The following is a 19,809-nucleotide window of genomic DNA, read 5'->3' on the forward strand; positions in this document are numbered from 1 at the left end:
TGACTGCCTGCTTCTGTGAAGATTTACACAGCGTTGAGAACTCTACTGGGCAAATATGCTCTGTCCTTCAGGATCACCAAGTCTCAGAATTGACTCAAGAACAGGGAGTCTGGCTTTGATTTGGGGGGCACTGAAAAAGCAGCTCTGGTGAGGCAATGATTAACTTCTTCTAACTGAAAGACTGGTGGTTCGAACTCACAGCCTCTCAGATGGAAAAAGATGTGACACCTGTGTCAGTGAAAACACCAACAGGAATGAGGGGCCAGATCTACTCGGTTCTAAAGGCTCACAAGGAGTTAGAATTCACTTGACAGCAAAGAGTTTGCTTTGGAACTTTCCAACAGCGTTAAAACAAAAGAAAAATGGTGTTGATGTTAAAAAATTGGATAATAAAATAATCATATAATTTATGAATGGTTAGAAGCTAAAATGTAATTAAAACATCAAAGCTGAAATTTAGATAAAAATATCAAACTAATGCATGTCATACAATATTTGATTCAGCACTAAAAATAATCCACACATGTATATCTCAGTAACCAGCATATGGTTGTCAATAAACTTTGGCTAAATGAGCAGAACTGATTCTTTAATTGTTTTCAATGGGTCATAATTTTTTCTAAAACAAAATGCCTTGCTGGAGTCAGTGACTATTATTTCTTTAAGATGGTAAAATTAAGTCTCATAATATCAATATGAAAACCAACTTGACATCATTGCATTGATTCTGACTCATAATAATCCTATAGGACAAGAGAGAACTGCCTCATAGTTCAAGGCCATAATATTTACAGAAGCCAAGTGCCAACTTTTCCCACCAGGGAGTGACTAGCAGATTCAAACCACCAACATCTTAGTTAGCAGTTCAGCATTTAATAACTCTGCCATCAGGGTTCCTTCTATAGCAAGGTAATTGTTTTTAAATGTCCTTGATTTCTAATAAATTACACTGAAAACAAAACATAATTTTTAAAAGATGTACACTTAAAGCCTGTTCATTACAATGTTTGTTTCACTGAGAAGCAGGGGAAAAAATGTGAAAAGTAAAATAAAAACAAAAATAAGGATACAAGCACCATATCTAAGATCAGATACCAAACACTAAATCAAGACAGATCAAAAGTTAGGGTTAGGTTTTAGATTATATAAAACTTAAAACTATAAAGATCATCAAATTAAAAATAGGGACAAAGTTAGATGTCATAATTTATAATCTAAACTACTAATCTTAACCAAAGAGCAAAGGGTAAATTAGAACAATGTGATTTTCAAACATAAAACTCTCATCTGGATCAAAATAATTCTTCAAAAGAGTTATAAATGGACCTACAGTTTGGGGAAAATGTTTAGCAATTACACATCAGACAAGGAAGGGACTACTCTCTGAAATTTAAGGAAAGTTTAAGCATCCAAATAAACATAAAACAATCTAATTTTTAAATGGGCAGAGATCACAAATGACATTTCACAAAACATACCCAGGCAACCAAAAAACATGAGGAAACACTCTTCTTTATTAGCCATTAATAAGCAAAGAGATGTAAATCAAAACAACAAAGAGATGCCATCTCATTCCAGCAACTGTAAATACTCCCCCAAACAATTCACTGTTACGGAGTTGCTTCTGAATCAAAATAGACCTGCCGTCAGATTTCCAACACTGAAAATAATTTTTGGGAGGAGCAGCTGGTAGCTTCCAACTGATAAGCGTTAAAGCTTGTCTCCGGAAACCCTATGAACCTGGAGAAAGGATGAAAGTCACACAAGTGCTGAAGACTTTTCATGCATAGGGTTGCTATGAGTGGCCTGGCACTTAACAACATAGGGAGAGACCAGTTGGCCTAGTGGACAGAAAGTGATGCTACCAAGACAAAGGTGGGTGACTCTAATCCACGGCCCTCAGGCCTGTTTTTCATTGTTTTTGGTCACACATTCTTCTAGATCGTATAGCCCTGGTGTGCCCCCACCAGAGGTAACTTGTGGTTGCTGTGAAGTTGAACACTGTGACACTGATGTGTCAAATGTGTTAATGACTGGTTACCCATGGTGGACAGGGTTTGGTGGAGCTCCCCAATTAAAACAAGCTTGGAAGCAGGAGTGGCATCCACTTCCATAAATAGCTTGCCTCAGGAAACCCTATGAACCTGGAGAAAGGATGAAAGTCACACAAGTGTTGAGGACTTTGATTCATAGGTTCACTGTGAGTCATCTACAACTCGACGGCACTTAACAACAACAACAACATACTTAATGTATACTTATATGCAATGTATACTCTACACCACCAGAGCCCCTCAGAGTAAAGTTCAACAGGACAGAAAACAACAAATGTCGGTAAGGGTGTGGAGAGATCAGAACTCCCACACTGCTGGTCAGACTGTTGAAGGGGTATACAGCATTTGATCCAGAAATCCCATGACTAGGTATGTATCCTAAAGAAAGAAAGGCTGTAACATGAACAGATATCTGTACATCTGTCCATTGCGGTATCGCCTGCAATGGCAAGGATATGGAAATAACCAAGAGATGAATGGATGCGTAAACTAGAGTACATACATGGTATGGAATACTTTCCAATGCTAAAGAATAAGAAACGATTCGTGACAATGATGGCAGGAATGAAGCAGTGTTTTGATCTCTTACACTAAGAGTTGCTATGAATCCAAAGTGAGTGGACAGCACCGGACAATAAGAATTTGAAATTTACATTTGTCCTATTAAAAAAAAACCAACAGGGAAAGGTTCTGGAAGCCCGAGAAGTAGTAAGATTTCCACCAGCCTGAATTCCTTCAACGACAGTGAAGACATGCCCCCATCCCACGCTGTCCCTTCCACCAGTCTCTACTATACTTTACATGAGTGAGAAATAAATTTCTTCTAAATCACTCAGGTATCTATTATCTGGGTTTCCATGTTTCAGTTATCTTCCTCCTAATATATTTGTAAAGCCAAAGGTCTTAATAGGTACGCTGACCATTACCATCCTTTAATCTGTCATTGTGGCAATTTTGTCAAAAAGAAAAATTAGTTTTCACTGCTTTCTTTTTTTTTTTACTTTTAGTTGGATTTTCTGTGGGGAAGATGGCAGTAATTCAGCCTTTTCTTTGCGTTTTTAATTATGCTGTATGATAATTGTGCCAGAAGATTTGAAAGGTTCAATACCCTTCGGTACAATCCTCCCAATGGAAAGGGGGGGAGATAAAAAAGCAAGTATATGAGCAATAGAGATAAAAACTAGAAGCAGAGGAACATAGGGAGAGAGATTTCAATAATTTCTTTTTAACCTTCATAAAATGGTCATTATTGAAAGGTTCCTCAGTGTGAAAAAACATGAAGCTCATTAGATATTCTCATTTAGGGGAAATTAAAAAGAATTCAATAGAATTAACACAGTGTAGTATAAGGTTATATTCTAAAGCAGTTCCTAGTGACAAAGAACTACTCTCTAGTGGAAATCTAGTTCGCCAAATGCAGAATGAGATAACATTGTCACGAGTTTATTGCAATTTAAGGTTAACTGATCATAAACACCATGTCTCAAATAAGTATTCCATAGCTGTCTGAGCATATTCATCCTTTATTTCACTGGAAAAAATGTTGGAAACTTGGGAATTATGTGAAACATAGAAACAAGTTATTTATTTTAAAGGAAATTTACCACCGGGCAACAGCTAGTCCAGAATATACCTTTCAATGATTTTAAGAAATACTTTCCTAAAATAACATTTTCCTAAACAACATGTCTCTGGAAACCCTACGAACTTTGAGAAACACCGATAGTTACAGAAAGGCTTCAGGCCTTTTTGTTCATAGGGTCACAATGAGTCGTACTTGATTTGACAGCAATCAACAACTACCAGTTAAAGTGTTAACAAACGCAATCACAACATAAATTCAACAAAACTGTGTCTATTACAAAGAAAAAAATTACTATGTTTCAGAAAAATCGTAGGAATTGAGTAGGAGGTAAACAGTATATTAATTATGCACTTTGGTAAGATGGTTTGGAGAACTGATAGGCAAGAATTACTGCACCTCACAGTATACCATCAGTTAAAAACATCTCAATGCTACATTATTTATTTTTCTGTTTTGAGGGGTTTTTTTTTGTTGTTGTTGTTGTTGATTTGGTTGATTTTTATGTTTTGGGGGTTGTTTCGGTTGTTGTTTGTTCTGGGTTTTTTACACACAATGAGTTTTCAGTAACAAAAGGCCTTTATTGTTGCTGTTGTTGTGTACCATTGAGTAGGGACAAACCCATAGCTGACCCTCCATTGGGATTTCAGAGGCAGTAAATCACATGGGAGATCACCCATCTTTCTCAGACAGTGCACCTAGTGGATTCGAACTGCCTATCTTTGAGTAAGCAGCACAATTCCTTACCACTAAGCCACCAGAGCTCCCTTAGCATGTTGAGGTAATACAGATTTTTACATAACCAGTAGAAACATAAGTTCTGGGGTAATCTCTGGAGTTGGATTTGTGGGTTAAGGCGTGTTTCTTCAGATTCATTCAGTTATACAGGTTCCCACCAGATGGAAACAAACACAAAGAGTGGGATGGAAACTTCCCATTAAACTCTAGAGGTAAAAAAAATGTAGATGGTCATTATATGTACCATGGGTCTTGAAAGGGCTAATGTTAATAGGGAAAGAAAAGCAAATTAGTTTAACCAATGTTGTTGTTGTTGTTTAATGCCATCGAGTTGTAGACGACCAATACCCAGACTGAATTTGCTCACGAGTAGCAAAAGGTCTAGGCTTAACGTGATCAGGACACAAGCTCCATTTTCCCGAGTCCTCAACCAGGTGGATTGACACGGGGACTGCTGGAACGGGCTCTTGTGTGTCAGGAAGTGTAAGGATGGCACGGGATAGTTGACCTCGACTCTACAGCACCTAATAACTTTGCTATGTATCTGCCTTCTTCTCAAACCACTTTCCCTCTTAGCAACGGACACGGATGTAGTAGCTCTAGGTCTTTTTTAAAACACTGATACATTCCCACCCCTGACAAATCATTGCTGGTCACGGAAGGGCATGTAGGATATGGTTTAGTCAGTCAGGACCGACCCAGGGGCAAGAACAGCAAGCAATGCTACCCAAACTGCTAAACAGTCTTATGGAAATATTTGAGTTAAAGCTTGGGGGGAAAAAATCATAAAAACCTACTATATTTATGTAAAATTCATAGAAAATTACCTAGATGAACCTTTCCCCGATTATTAACAGACTTGCAACTCTGATACCTCTTCAGTCCTTTCTTGGCTCTCTTTAGAGAGAATGTTGTTTTCATTAGACGCCATGATCTGGTTCTGATCCAGTCCTGTGGCATCCTTACAATGAAATCCACTGTTGTAGGTGCTTTGTTGATCCGTCCTGGTTGAGGGTCTTCATCTTTGTTCCCTGGTCCTCTACTGTGCCATATATGACGTCCTTCTCCAGGAAACGGGCAGTCCTAATAGCACGCCCAAAGGGTGTGAGACAATCTCCCGCCACCCTCATGTTTAAGAAGAAAGCATCATGGCTGCACATCTCCAAGAGAGATTTGACTTTTCCCTTCCAGCAGACGATGTGATACTGAGTATTCTTCATCAAAACTCTCATTCAAAGGAATCAAATCTCCTTTAGTCGTCCTGATTCACTGTCTAACTTTAACACGTTTATGTTGCTGTTGTCGGTATGGGCCCTCAAGTTCATTGTGACTCATAGCACCCCTGTGAACAACAGATCTGAACCCTACACTATCAGCTGCCATCCTCACATCTCCAATACACTTGAGCCCACTGTTACGGTCACTGTGTGGATCCATCTGAATACCTATCTGAATGTCACATAGACTTCTAGGAGAACAAGCAGTTCGGCCCTGTTGCAAGTGAAATCAAGGTACTCTGAATTCAAGGATGGTAAGCCTTCATCTCTTTTTTAGGCATTTTGTTATGAGGGGCAAGTCTTTGGGGAAAGACTTGCTTAGGAAGATAGAGGGTCAGAGTAAGAAACAAAGACCCTGAACATTGAGATGACTATGAAGCAATGGAAAATAGCTTGGGTCAGAAATACCTTATTCCTCAAAATGACACTTTAAAGGGCCTTTGGCAGTGTACTGAGCCAATGAAATGTGCCTTTAGATTCTTGTCTACTGCCTCTAGTGTTGACTGTCGATCTGAATAAATTGGAATCCCTGCCAACTTCAATCTTTCCCGTTTATCAAGATTCTTCTCATCGGGTCATCTCTGTGTGCTTACTGAGTAGAGAGTTCTAACAAAAGGTATGAAGTTTGAGTCCACCATCTGCACCATGGAAGGAAGACGGGTGATCTCCTCCCAAAGAATTTACAGACTCTGAAAAATATGCTTGAGGGTCAGCTATGAGTTGGTTCCTACTCGACAGCAATTGAGGTTTTGAGTTTTATGTTGAGATGTAGCCCATGCTAATGGCTGTAGCCTTTGATCGCCTTCACTTTCGGCAAACAAGGCTGTGTCATCTGCACACAGCAGATTATTAATGAATCTCTCCTCAGTCCTGATGCTGCATTCTTCTTCATATACTCCAGTTTCCTGGATTCCTTGCAGAGCATATGGATTGAAGCATAAACTCTCCTTTCCTGCTCTTCAGCCACACAGTATCCACTCATTCTGTTCAAAAGTCCGTCACTTGATCAGTCTACACAAAGATCTTCTAAAAACAACCACCCCTGTGCCCTTGAATCAGAACCAGCCCATAAGTGACCCTCCAAGTAGTTTTTAGAGACAAGTTACACAGGAGGAAATTGTCCTTTTTTTCTTCCATTGAGCAGCTAGTGAAGTTGAAAAACCTGCCTTTGGGTTGGCAGCACAACTCCTTACCAACAAGGTCACTAGAACTCCCTCAAAAGACTGTTTCTAGGTCTGTCTATGTACAGATTTCATAGAAGCCCAATAACATATCTAAAATCCTATTCTTCACAATTTTATCTATCATTTGTTATTATCCACACTGTTGAATATTGCTGTAGTACCTCTCCCAGCAAGGTATTTACAAAACTAACACCACTCAATAAGGAAGAGCTCTCTGGTTAACTCCTTTTATAACAGATACAAATAGATTTGTCCTGGAGAGGGTGAAACCGGGCTGTTCCTTGGAGGCAAGGATTCTGAATCTTCGTCTGACATACTTTGGACATGTTGCAAGGAGGGATCAGTCCTTGAAGAGGGAGGTCATGCTTGGGAGGGTGGAGGGGCAATGCAGGAGAGGAAGACCCTCTATGAGATGGATTGATTCAGTGACTGGGGTAATGGGAGTAGGTGTGTCTGAGACAGTGAGGTTGGGTTTAGAGCAGGGTTTAGGGCTCTTGCACATAGGGTACATATGAGTCACAAGCGGCTCAATGGCACAGAACAACAACAAACAACACGGTAGTGCCTTAATTTTTTCATACTTGTAGTAAAAAGTGGAAAAGACCAATGAATACAATGCTCTTTTCTACATTCAATTCTTTTTTGCAACATATATTCTGAAAAGTTTTAACCTCAAAAGTCTTTAATGTTTTAAAGTACTTGTGCAGTAATTTATACACAGATAGGGAAATCATAAATGCTCAATAAATTATTGCAAACATAAACTCATTGAACTACCATCCAACAAAGAAATGGAACCTGGCCTATCACTTTCTACCCAACAAAATTTACCAAGAGTTGTTTTTCGACACAATAGGTTAGGTTCTGCCTATTTCTGAAATGTCTAAAAATGGATACCTGGCAACACATATTCTTTTGTTTCCAGCTTATTTCATTAAATCATTTAAAGCAATTTAAGACATGCTGTTATAAAGGCTTTTCACATGACTTTTGATAGGATGGAATTACTGAGTCAGAGTATTTGTAAACTCAACTTTAGGATATAATTTCAAATTGTTGCAAAAATTATTGCACTAATTTCTAGGAAGAGTTGTGGTTTTTGGCTTCTCTTAACACTTGGTATTTATTACCTGACATTTTCCCTTCTAACCATTGTGGGGGGCTGCATAATGCAAAACAGTAGCACTGCATTGTGTTTTCTATTGATAAATAATTAAGTTACGCATATTTTCATATTTTTCTGGTCACTTGGATATTCCACTTTGTGGAACACGTTTTAGTCTTTTGTTCATCTTGCTGAGAGGAAATTGAATTTTCAGATTCATGGGGTCACTGTGAGTCAGAATTTACTTAACAGCAACGGTTTTTGTAACTTAAAATTCTTAAACATTATGTGTACAGTTCAGTGTATATTTAAATATGTAACTATCATTTATATAAACTGGTATATTTTATATCACTGTATGGCTTCACATTGCACTCAACTAATGGCATCTTTTGATTAAGAATAATTCTGAATTTTACTGTAGTCTAATTTTATTTTAGTGCTTTTATGTCTGCTGTTAAAAAAATGTTTTACTGGTCTAAGGATGTGAAGATGAACTCCAACATTATATTGTTGCTATTTGTTGTTATGTGCCGCCGAGTCACTTATGACTCATATTTTATTGTTTTTCCTCTTCTCTTTTTTTAAAAAAAATTTTATTATTTTGGTGTGAGTGTGCCGTCAAATCAGATCTGACTGGTACAGGAGGAGATTGTCCCTTCTTCCCCAGCAGAGCATCTGGTGGATTCGAACCGTGTGCCTCTGGGATTATAGTTGCAGCTCCTTGCCATTAGGCCACCAGAGCTCCCCCTCCTCTTCTCTTAATATTTATTCTTATGCTAACTATAAGGGAGAAGTCAAATGTGACTTCCCCCCACATGGCTGACTTATACATTCAGCACCTGACAGCCACTTTCCAGAAACAATAAACATTTAAAGACAGTCCTTGACCATGTAAGTAAACTTAAGTACAGCCATTTCTATCAGAGACCTTTCTACTGTTTTTGTTAGCTCTTGCAAGACATTCCTTCTTCAAAGGGCTTAGAGTCCTACTTTATATCTGCTAGAGAAATGCTGTGTTAGCACCTGGAGGCTGTGGTGCCAATGATTCCAAGACTTTATAGGGCTGTCTGTCCGGGTCCATCCTGAGGGCCACTCAGTCTGTAGCTAAGCAGAGCTCAGCCATTAGCTCAGTATTTCAAAGCCTTTGGCGTTACTACTTAGAACCAGATCCCAGGAGTTCCTGCACAACTCTGTACAGTAGCTCTTGTCCTGTGGTCTCTCAGCCACTCTCTGCACCTCTAGGTTCCTCTCTTGCATAATCTGCCTCCAAACTGCCTCCTTCCATAATTGGACCAGACCTTGCACTGAGAGGAAAGGAAAGAAGAAAAGCAATGGATTTATCCCTGCTCTAAGTCCAGCTCCAGCATAGACAGAAGACGACGGCTTCCTCCGGTTATTGCTGCTTCCCACCGCCACACACTTTTGTTGATGCCAATGTTCCTACTCTATGACTACAGGGAGCCATGAGGGTAAGTTAATAGAGAGAAGAGAGAAAAAAGGGAAGAGATGCAGCTTTAAGGAGAGTCACAGCCACAAAAGGCACTGTAGTAGGTCAAGGCTATGACAGTCCTGACAATTAGGTCATATCATTCTCAACATTCCTAGTAGTGGTTGTAGGGGGCGAGGACAAGATATAATACAAAAGAAGCCAATGACAAGTCTCACAGAGATCATCTCAGTGCAGGTCCCTGGGGCTCCAGAGCAAGGCATGACTTCTGCCATAGGGATGTACGCTTCTGTTGAGACATAGCTCTTTGTATGCTGCTGCTGCTGTTGTTGTTGTTGTGTCCTTTTGAGTCAGAATCTACTCATAGCTGATCCTCTAATGGGTTTTTAGGGGCAGTAAATGACACACAAAGATTATACCCATTTTTCTTCCCCAGAGCAGCTAATGGATTCAAACCACCTGCTTTTAGGCTGGCAGTACAACTTCTTACCTCTACGCTACCAAAGCTCCATCTTTGTTTGCTAGTGAGCTCTAATAAGACAGGAAGTTTGAGGACAAGTTGAGAAATCAAAGGACTATAAATTCCAAGCTAATTTATGTTACTTACTGACCCATAACCTGAGACGTATCAACTTGAAGTCAACTAAGAAAGAAGTGAACTATTTATTATTGATCTTGGGGCATGGCCAAAAGGCACAGGTGAGCTGAATGTGCAGGAAATTCTAACCCATGTCACAAAGTCCTGTGTCACCAACCACAAATGTAAGTACTCTCCCATCTTGAATCTGTCACCAAATGATACCCAAAGACCAGCTGCAAGAGTAGAAAAAGTCCAAGACTGGCTATGAAGGGTTGGGTTCTGAACAAGGTACAGGCACAAATGAACTGGAGCCATATTACAGTCGTCTTTGAGGGTGGCTCTTACGACAACAGAAATGGGGACTTCATCCTGTGAGTGGGTCTGTGAGAGGCAGGTGTTGCCAACTAAGTGAAGTGGAAGGAGAAGTGGAGCAATGTAATAAATAGCAATAATAATAACAACTATCTAATCAGGAGTGACATCCACTTCCTAAGAACATGCCTCCAGAAACTCTATGAACTTACATAAATGTTGATAGTGGTAGAGGGGCTTCAGGCCTTCTGTTCATAGGGTCACTATGAGTTCTGCTCCACTTGAAGGCAATCAACAACAACAATAATGATCTAGCTAGCTAACTAGCTAGCTATCTACACACATACACATGAATTACTGGGCAGTGGACAATGGCCTGGTCATCAGATTAGAACTCTGAGGAGGGAAAAGGCTACAAGATTGGAGACAAGGAACTTTGGGTTAGATTTATATTAATGGCCACACTGGGATGGGTATAAGTGTCAATATTTCTCATCACACATTAATGCCTAGAAGACAGGACACACCAGTTATAAAGTCTCCAAACAACCAAGCAGACAATACGACAGTCTGTTGATGCAGTGTTCTCAAGAGAGGCTTATATATAAATGAAAGTGCAAGGGGATTTAAAAAACCAAGTGCCCATCAACAAACAAATGGATAGAGAGGCTGTGGTATATTCACACAATGGAATACTATGCTGCTTTGAAAAACAAGGAACTCATGAAATATTATACAAAATGAGTGACCCTGGAGGACATTATGCTGAGTAAAATATCTCAATCACAAAAGGACAAATACTGCATAACGCCACTGTTGTAAAATGGGACTAACATTGGGGCTGGGGGGGAGACTGAGAAACATAGGATAAATTATGTGTACTTCATTGAAACAGAGGAGGGAGAAAACTGTTTAAATGGGATTTGTGATTAGGTATTATTGTCACGCCAGGAATCCAGAACAAAGGCTGCATAGTGGAGTGGACTGGTGAAGGGGGATTGTATAACAATTAAAGAATTTCTCTTTTACTTTTCAAAGAGAAGAATGAATTTGTGGGGAGGGGTGGGCAGGGAGAAAAGTGCAACAATGAATGAATGGAAATCGAAAGTCTTTTTTCATTAACTTTTCATTAAAATTAATAATAATATAAAAGGAAAAAATTTAGAAAAATAGCTCTCAAATGTCCATGATAATTTAGTCATGTATCAACATACATTTTATATACATGTAACAAATTATAAAATTATGTGACAAGCAGGATATTTCTGGAAAGCAAACACTATCTAGATACTTATGAACTCGAAAACAAGTAGTTATATTCTTTCAAATAAATAATTTTGAGAATCTTTTAGGTTTATTTTTCAATTTTACACATCAGAAAATTAATGAGTTTATTTTAAAATACAACTTTCCTTCATTTTTCTAACTATACATCACATTTTGCCTCACACTTTCAAAACAACAATAACACTTTAATCATATATTTGAAAGATTCTATAATTCACATAATTCTATATTTGAAGTCAATATTTGAAAGAACTGGGATTTAGAGAAAGAAGGTAATAATAGTCTTATGGTAGAGAAAGAGCTAAGACATAGATTTAATCTCCGTCATTGATCTCCCTAGTGTTGACTCAATTCTGTTTCTAGGTGGCTCAGTGGTAAGGAGGTGTGCTGATGATCCAAAGGTACACAGTTCAGAACCACCAACTTCTTTACAGAAAAAAAAAAAGAGCATGTACTTCCCATGCAGCTTATGCACAATATCAACAACAATAACAACATCAACAACAACCATAGCGCAAGGTTTAGATTTGTTGTAATAACGTCACTACGAGTCTCAGTCGACTCTAAAGAACCCAACCACCACCACCACCATAATTAGACACAAAATCGGGGGAAAACCAGTTCTCTCAGCATCACGGCTAGTCTGCAAACAGCAATGCCTCCTGTGCTTCTCCGGTGACCAGATTAGAATCAGCAGCACCAGTAACAATGGCCTTGCTGAAGAGTGTCCATAAATATTGAATAATGTCCAACTATCTTTAAAAATTTAGTGGTGATTTTACCAAATAAAGTTTCAAAATATTCTGTCCCTGTTACCTCTTAACAATGAGATTCTTAAAGCTATCCAATTTACATTTCAGCATTAAAAGAAATTTAAATGACAAATAAAACCATTGAATATAATTTACTCCATAAAATCATTTTCCTATTTTATTTTACTTAGTCTCGGGTGACAGGCTAATAAATAGGACCATCTCTAAGGCACAGCACACATTAATACTAGGTGCCTGCCCCTCTCCCCGAATAAAAAAGCTACTCCGCTGAATTTAAATATATACACAAATTAAAAATCTAAAGAAAAGGTCTAAATATGCAAGTAATTTGCATATAAGTTCAGTTTTGTGAATTTTCAGAGGTAGGTTAAATTTTCAGTATATTTCCTGAAGAATAATTTCTTTCTAAAAGAATCCCACAAAGCTTGTTCTATGAGGTGGAGTACAAAAATGTACCAAATGTCCAAATTTCACAAACTGCTATACCATGTCATCATCTCTAATATCAGCTTAGGGAGCTCTGGTGGCCCAGTGGCAGGAAGCTGCGCTGCAGTCCTGAAGGCAGATGGTTCAAGGCCACCCGCTGCTTCACCAGAGAAGGATGAGAAATCTCCTCCTGGGCGATTAAATTAACTGCCTCTGAAAACCTACCGGAGCGTCAGCTATGAGTCGGTTCCAACTCTGAAGTACACAACAGTAGCAATATCACCTTACAAACAAGGATTCATGCCTTTAAGTTGTGTCGTTGGAGAAGAGCACTATTCACTATTCAGAGCAATATTCATCTCATGGACTGCCGAGAGAACAAGCAGGTATGTCTTGGAGAAGGTGTGGTCAGAGTGCTCCTTGGAGGATGATGAACACACTTTGGGCATATTGCTGGCAGAGGTTCGACTCCATGGCATCTAACAACAACATTCCTCGGAGAAGGACATCAAGCTTGGAAAGGTGGAGGGCCAACATAAGAGAGGAAGAGCTCTAACTGGATGACTTTAACAGTGACTGCAGCAATGGGCTCCAGTGCGTCCAAGAGTATGAGGACAGCACAGGAGAGGACAGGGTGCAGACTCGTTGCTCACTGGGTTGCTATGAGTGGTACTCGACTCAACAGCACCTAACAACAACAATAGCAACTACTCTTTGTCCTCCTCTCCTGCCTCTGGGTTCTAAAATTTGCTACAACTTCTCACAGAACTCACAAAAAGAAATGACTCAAAGAAACAGCTCATGAAGGTTTGCTGAGAAGTCCCGAATCCATGGGTCTGGTATTACATGGAAGGCTTCTCCTGATTCACATGGCTAAAGTACTGAGGAACTCAAGAGTAGCAGTCAGCAAAAGGGTGTTGCCAGCCACGGTGTCAGAGGCTGAATCAGTAGATCAGTTGAAAGGCTGATGGCTAATGTTTAAGAACCAGAGGTCAGCCAATAATAAGCCAAGGATAGGTGCCAGAGTGAGAGAGAATTTTGTCAGGACAGTCACAGCTAAACACTGGGTAAAGACAATGCTCTCAAGAAAGCCCTCTGTACTTAAGCAAGACTGCAAGAAGGTGGGACATGACAGTCATGATTTCATTATAGGTAGTAACTTGACTCCCACCCTCTATTCAAGCTAACAGTCCCCACCTGACTTGGCCTCAACAACGTAAGAGTTAAGTAATTTTCAAATGGGATCATAGCCACAGGCAGAGAGAGGAGGATTTGCATCATAATATAAGGTGAAGGATAACTATAGCATTACATTAGTGCCAGCTTGCATCACTACATAACCACCACATCACTGAAAATTATGACTGGGGACCTTGACGTCTAACTTCCCTCACAGGTTCTGTACACTTCATTCGTATTAGTCTGTGTGTCAATGGGATACTCCCAAGAGTCTCCAATTCCCTTGGGAGAGCACCTGTACCTTATTTTCATCATCCTAATCAATGAATGTATGGAAATCACAAAAACTATTACTGGAAGAGTAAGATTAAGTAAATCACGTTCCATTCATAGTATTATACGTGAAAAAGTTTTATCTTAAGGCATTAAAGCTCATTCAATTAGAAATACTCTCAAAATTATATTGTACCTGGCTAGAAGCCTTAAGATTCATTGGAATTAAGTAGTAGGAATCACACAACATTAAGCATATTTTAAATATTTTCTCAAGTTTCATTTTGTGAAAGACAAATTTTAAGTGTGAATATGCTTCCCACAGATTTAAGAGATAAACGTATATATTTTAAAAGCCTTTTTAGCCTCAAATTCTAAGAATTATACCTTAAACAGAGTAAAATGGCAAAAGCTTTTACAAGACTGAATAAATGAAGAGGAAATATATAAACTGGGGCAGATAATTTAAAAATATGAAGGGATGTAAATGAAGAGTAGACTATTTACATCTGGACTCTCACATAATTGTTGTTGATATGTGATACCAAGCCAACTACAACACATCTGAACAATGGCTCTGAAACTTGCCCTATCCTGAGTCAAACACACTGTCTCTGACACACCTGACCCATAAGGAAAAATTATAAGAGAGATAATACGGAGCCAGATTTCAGCTCAATTATGAAGCATAATTTGTTTTCTGAGGATAGCAAAGGCTATCTTAGGAGATGTAGAGTTCTATGGATTCATTAAATCAGGAGTCAGGGTAAGCATGACCCCTCGGACCAATTTTGGTCCACTGTCTGAACACATGAAGCTTTACTGTAATATAGACACTCTCACTGCTTTCCTCATTATCTGTTTTTGCCTTTATATCACAAGAGCAGAGCTGAACAGATATGAAGGAGACTACATACCCATGAATCCTAAAATATTTACTAACTGGTCCTTTACAGGAAAAAACCTTTGATAATCCCTGGACGAGATCATCGTTGTGGGCAAAGGTCTTATTCAGAACTCAAGTTCTGTCCGGATTATGGGGAGCTCTGATAGCAGCATAGCGAGCAAGGTTTACTGCTAATCCAAAGGCTTCAATAGCTCAGGAGGTTCAAAACCACCAGCCACTCGGAATTTGAATGATGTACAGTCTCCTACCATTAGGATGTATGAGCTGAAACCAACTTAGCATCAGTGAATTGGACAATAAAATCAAGAAAATCATCACTTGGGCTGAGGAAAGGGCCTGGCTGGTACAGCATCTATGTACAGAGTAAGCTCATGCAGGTTCCTCACTGCGCCAAGCAGCCCAGGCGAGGGTGAAGGGCTCGCGATTCGTCACACACTCTTATTGAAGGCGCGTGTCTATGCAGATCTCTCTCAGAGGGGGGGAGACAAAGATCTCTAATTTCTATTAAGACAGCAGAATAACAGACCTGAAGAAGCTGTGGACTTTCGGGTCAGAAATCATGTTACCACAGGGAGTTGTCCTGCTACTCTAAGGCTGGTGCTTCTCTGACAGTGTGCGTTTACCAGTAGTGCCTCTGCAGAAGGAAGATGGACAATCTCCTCTCATGAGATTTACAGCCTCCAAAACCTGCTGGACGGTCAGTTAGGAGTCAGTTCCAATTGAATGGTGTTGGGTTGGCTTGGCTTGGCTTGGCTTGGGTTCATGTTAATAAATACTGCGTCCTTTCCACCATAAGACCTTAGATCAGTGACATCACCAGGACTGGTGTCACTCTGGGCAGTGACACATGGCGTTACACTCATCCTCTCTTGAGGATAAGGCCACGTTGAATCTCATGGAGGATGGCATGGCCAAACACTGCACAGTTCAGCTCTCCCTCTCGCCTAGCCTCTCCCCCACCCCTTAGATCGGTCACTCTGCCCTCTCCTAACTCCCTGAAGCTTGTCTCCTCCCCTCCCCTTCCGTCCCCTCCAGACACCTTCTCCTTCCCTCCTCACCCCTTCCCTCTGCTCCCTCTTCCTCCCCTCCTCTCTTCTGTTAGTCAAGGTGGAGATCATCCTTTTTGCCCAGTAGTGAGCACCAGGAACATCCATCCGCACACACACACACTGACTGGGGTGGCAGGGGCTGGGGAGTAACAGGTTATGTCCTGGGTGCAGGTGCCATCAATCCTCCTGAAGCCCTAGGTTGCCCTGGCGATCTTCCCCCTCGCAGCCCCTGTCACCTGGCCCCATTGTTGCTGCCACCATCATGGACCATTTTGGTGTTAGAGGATATCATCTGCACTGTTCCGACCTGTCTAGTGATGATGTTGTCAAAGATATCACACTCCACAGATTCTGTCACTGAGTTTCAGCTTCATCCCGACTCCAGTGCTTATTTATATCCCTTGAAAGGTGCTTTTATGTTTTCAGAAATGCTACACACTGTTCCATCTTTGTTGTTGTTGTTATGCGCCGTCAGATCGCTTGATACTCATAGCAACCCTATGTACAAGAGCCCTAAACTCTGTCCTATGCCGATCGCACTGTCTCTGATACACCCATCCTGATTACCCCAGTCACTGAATCAATCCACCTCATAGAGGGCCTTCCCTTCCTGTGCTGTCTCTCCACCCTCCCAAGCATGATGTCCCTCTCCAAGGACCTGTCCCTTCTTACAACATGTCCAAAGTATGTCAGACGAAGCCCCAGAATCCTTGCCTCCAAGGAGTAGCCTGGTTTAACCCTCTCCAGGATGAATCTGTTTGTTTTCCTAGCAGTCCATGGTACTCTCCAGCACCACAGCTCAAAGGCATCAATTCTCCTACAATCCTCCCTAGTCATTGTCCAACTCTCTTCTACATAACAAGTGATTGCAAAGACCATGCCCTGTCTTTTCGAAAACTCAAAAGTAATCCTAAAAACTAGGAGAACCCTATTTCATTTTAGTTTTCACCGCATTTTCTAAAACCTTCTAAATATAGGAACCTTTCCTAAAAAAATAAAACTACCATTTATACCTCGCATAACTAATGTTCTGAGGAGGAAAGATCTATTCCCAGCCACATTTAATGCTTCATTACAAGCTCTTTGAGACAGAAAATACATAATTCTCTATGTACATTGCGAAGATAATATTATAAAGAAACATCTGATGGATTTGATTCTTGTAAATGTGCCTAATCTGTATAGATATCAGCTTATTTAATTGACAATAGATTTGAACTCTCTAAGACAAGGAGTCACAAAGTTAACCTCCTTTTCCCACTGGAGTTACTAGTCATTAAATAGAACAACAGAAAAATAATCTTGAACAGACATATTTAAATGTATTTTTTATCTGCATATAAACCTATCCAAGGCATGAAATATGGTATGTTTAAGGTTAAAAAATTAGAACTTTTCCAATATATTGACAGGGCATATATCAGAATATAGGCTTAACAATGTCAAAATCAGCAAAGCAAATTACCTGAAGAAGGTGACAAAAAACTGCACAAGGTCCATGATTGTGTTGTGTTGTGAGAATGCAATCTGAAAAATCAAAACACAATAGAATTTAAAATTTCTGGAAACGGTTCTTTTCCAGCAGCTGTGGTGATGTTTCAGAACATTAGTACAGATATAGTATCTTATGTTATTAAGACATTTAAATGATAATATTATAACTGGAATTAAAATTTCATAATACCTAATACAGTAAATTAAAGTAATGGCCTTTGTGTAGGTTATTATATTAACCAGTTAAAAAGCTATCAGATGTCCTTAAGAAGGCATGTTAAGACGTCAGTGTGAAAAGCTATGCCACACTAATGTGTAGTAAAAATATGTTCAATGAGTTTCTTCCTCACTCGTGGACATATTTTCAATAAACACAATTGATAATTATTCTTCAGACCATAAAAGAAGCCCAGACTCTATAAAAGACACTGGGGGTCCTCTTTCTGCTCACCCCAGGCTGTGTTCTTGCACCAACTGTATAGAATGAGGGGGAAGAGTGAAAGACCCCATCTACACCTCAACCCAGGCCTTGCGCTTGGTTTGTATTGTGAATAGGGTAACATAGCACTGAGGAGGGATTTAAATCCTGACTGTGCCATTTCCTGTGGGCAAAAGATGAACTGTGGGCTGAGTTGTCACATTGTCAGTAAAACTGGTGCAGGGATAACTGTGGCTCTTCGGGGAGGAAAAAAAAAGACACCGGGGGATTTTTTTGACATATATTCTTATCTAAGGAAGCCGCACACATACAGAGAAATATCAAGCACCACTCAAAAGAGTAAAGCATGCATGCCACTTCCCTCTCAAATTTCATATTAATGAGAAATAAATTTAAAAATGTGAAACAAGACAGTGAGTTGAAGTCGTTCTCCATTCCTGTTAACAATACACAACTCATGTTGTAACACCTGTCTTGAGGAAGTACTACTTACTGTACAACACATTAGCCAGAATGCTACACTGGAATATAGAATATCTCGGAAATCCAGCTTTCTATAAGGTGTAGTGACTGTGGAAAACTAACCTATTGTGTCTTTTCCTCTCAGAAGCAACAATTTGGAAAAATACTATATAGCAAAGGAGAGGCTAGAGATCATTATGCTGAGTGAACTAATTCAAGTCTCATAAGGACAAATACTGTATAAAACAATTCTTGCAAAAAATAGAAGGAAAACTAGTCAGATGAGTATAAACATCCAGAGAGGAAAGGGAAATAATAAGGTCGCAGAGTTTGGTGGATGAGGGGGTGGGGTGGGGGGTGAAGGAATAAGGAAAGATCTAGTGGGAATCTGAAAAGGCAGGATAATGAAGGTCATAGATCAATGATGATTAATTTTATAAGACACAATGTAAGAAAGATTGTACGAAACAAAATGGGAAAGAATAAAAAATGTAAAACAAAAATAGTAATATATATACTGTTAGCAAAAATATTTCTAGGAGTTCAGTAAATATTATACTTTTGTTGTTGTTGTGTACTGTTGAGTCAGAACCAAACCACAGCTAACCGTCTAGTGAGTTTTCAGAGGCAGTTTAATCATACAGGAGGAAACTTCCCACTTTTTTTCCATAGAGCAGCTAGTGGATTTGAACTTCATACTTTCAGAATTGTGGTGCAGCTCCTTACCACCAGGTCAGCAGAGCTAACTATTATACTTTTATATAACTCGCTCAGCATATCTTAAGCTCAAGGAACGGAAGAACAAATTCAAACCTCGAGTTGCCATAATCAAGGATGCTTTCGGCAGAACGTTAAATGATCCTGGAAGTATTAAAAGAAGATGGAAGGAATATACTGAGTCACGGTATCAAAAAGAAATGGAAGACACCTGGCTTCAGCCAGACTTTTCTAGACAATGACTATGCTCAAAGAATTGCTGCTTAAAAAAAGACATTTACAAAGCCTGACACCGGTAACCCACCACTCGTCAAATATTTATCTATTTTCCCAGGACTACTTCTGTTTCAGAAAAGATTCAATGTTAAAAAGAAGAAAAAAAAATAGAATTGGAAGACACAGAAGAATTTCATGAAACAACATATGAGCAAGAGCCTATGGTGATGAAAGAAGAAGTTCAGGCTGCTTTGAAGGACATGGAAAAAAATAAGGCTCCAGGAATAGATGGTATTACCAATTGA

At 39.5% G+C, this 19,809-nt stretch overlaps 1 protein-coding gene across 1 annotated transcript in view; it reads right to left on the reverse strand.

Moving 5' to 3' along the window:
- The window catches only part of ATRNL1 (attractin-like 1), a 705,738-nt gene that overhangs the window by 424,325 nt on the left and 261,604 nt on the right, over positions 1-19,809 (reverse strand). Inside the window, exon 25 of the mRNA XM_006879915.1 lies at positions 17,642-17,703. Coding sequence (XP_006879977.1) covers positions 17,642-17,703 — 62 coding nt within the window. The remainder of the gene's footprint in view (positions 1-17,641; positions 17,704-19,809) is intronic.

This window comes from Elephantulus edwardii, unplaced genomic scaffold (genome assembly GCF_000299155.1).
Source record: "Elephantulus edwardii isolate Elephantulus edwardi_28Jun2011 unplaced genomic scaffold, EleEdw1.0 scaffold00006, whole genome shotgun sequence".
NCBI lineage: Eukaryota > Metazoa > Chordata > Mammalia > Macroscelidea > Macroscelididae > Elephantulus > Elephantulus edwardii.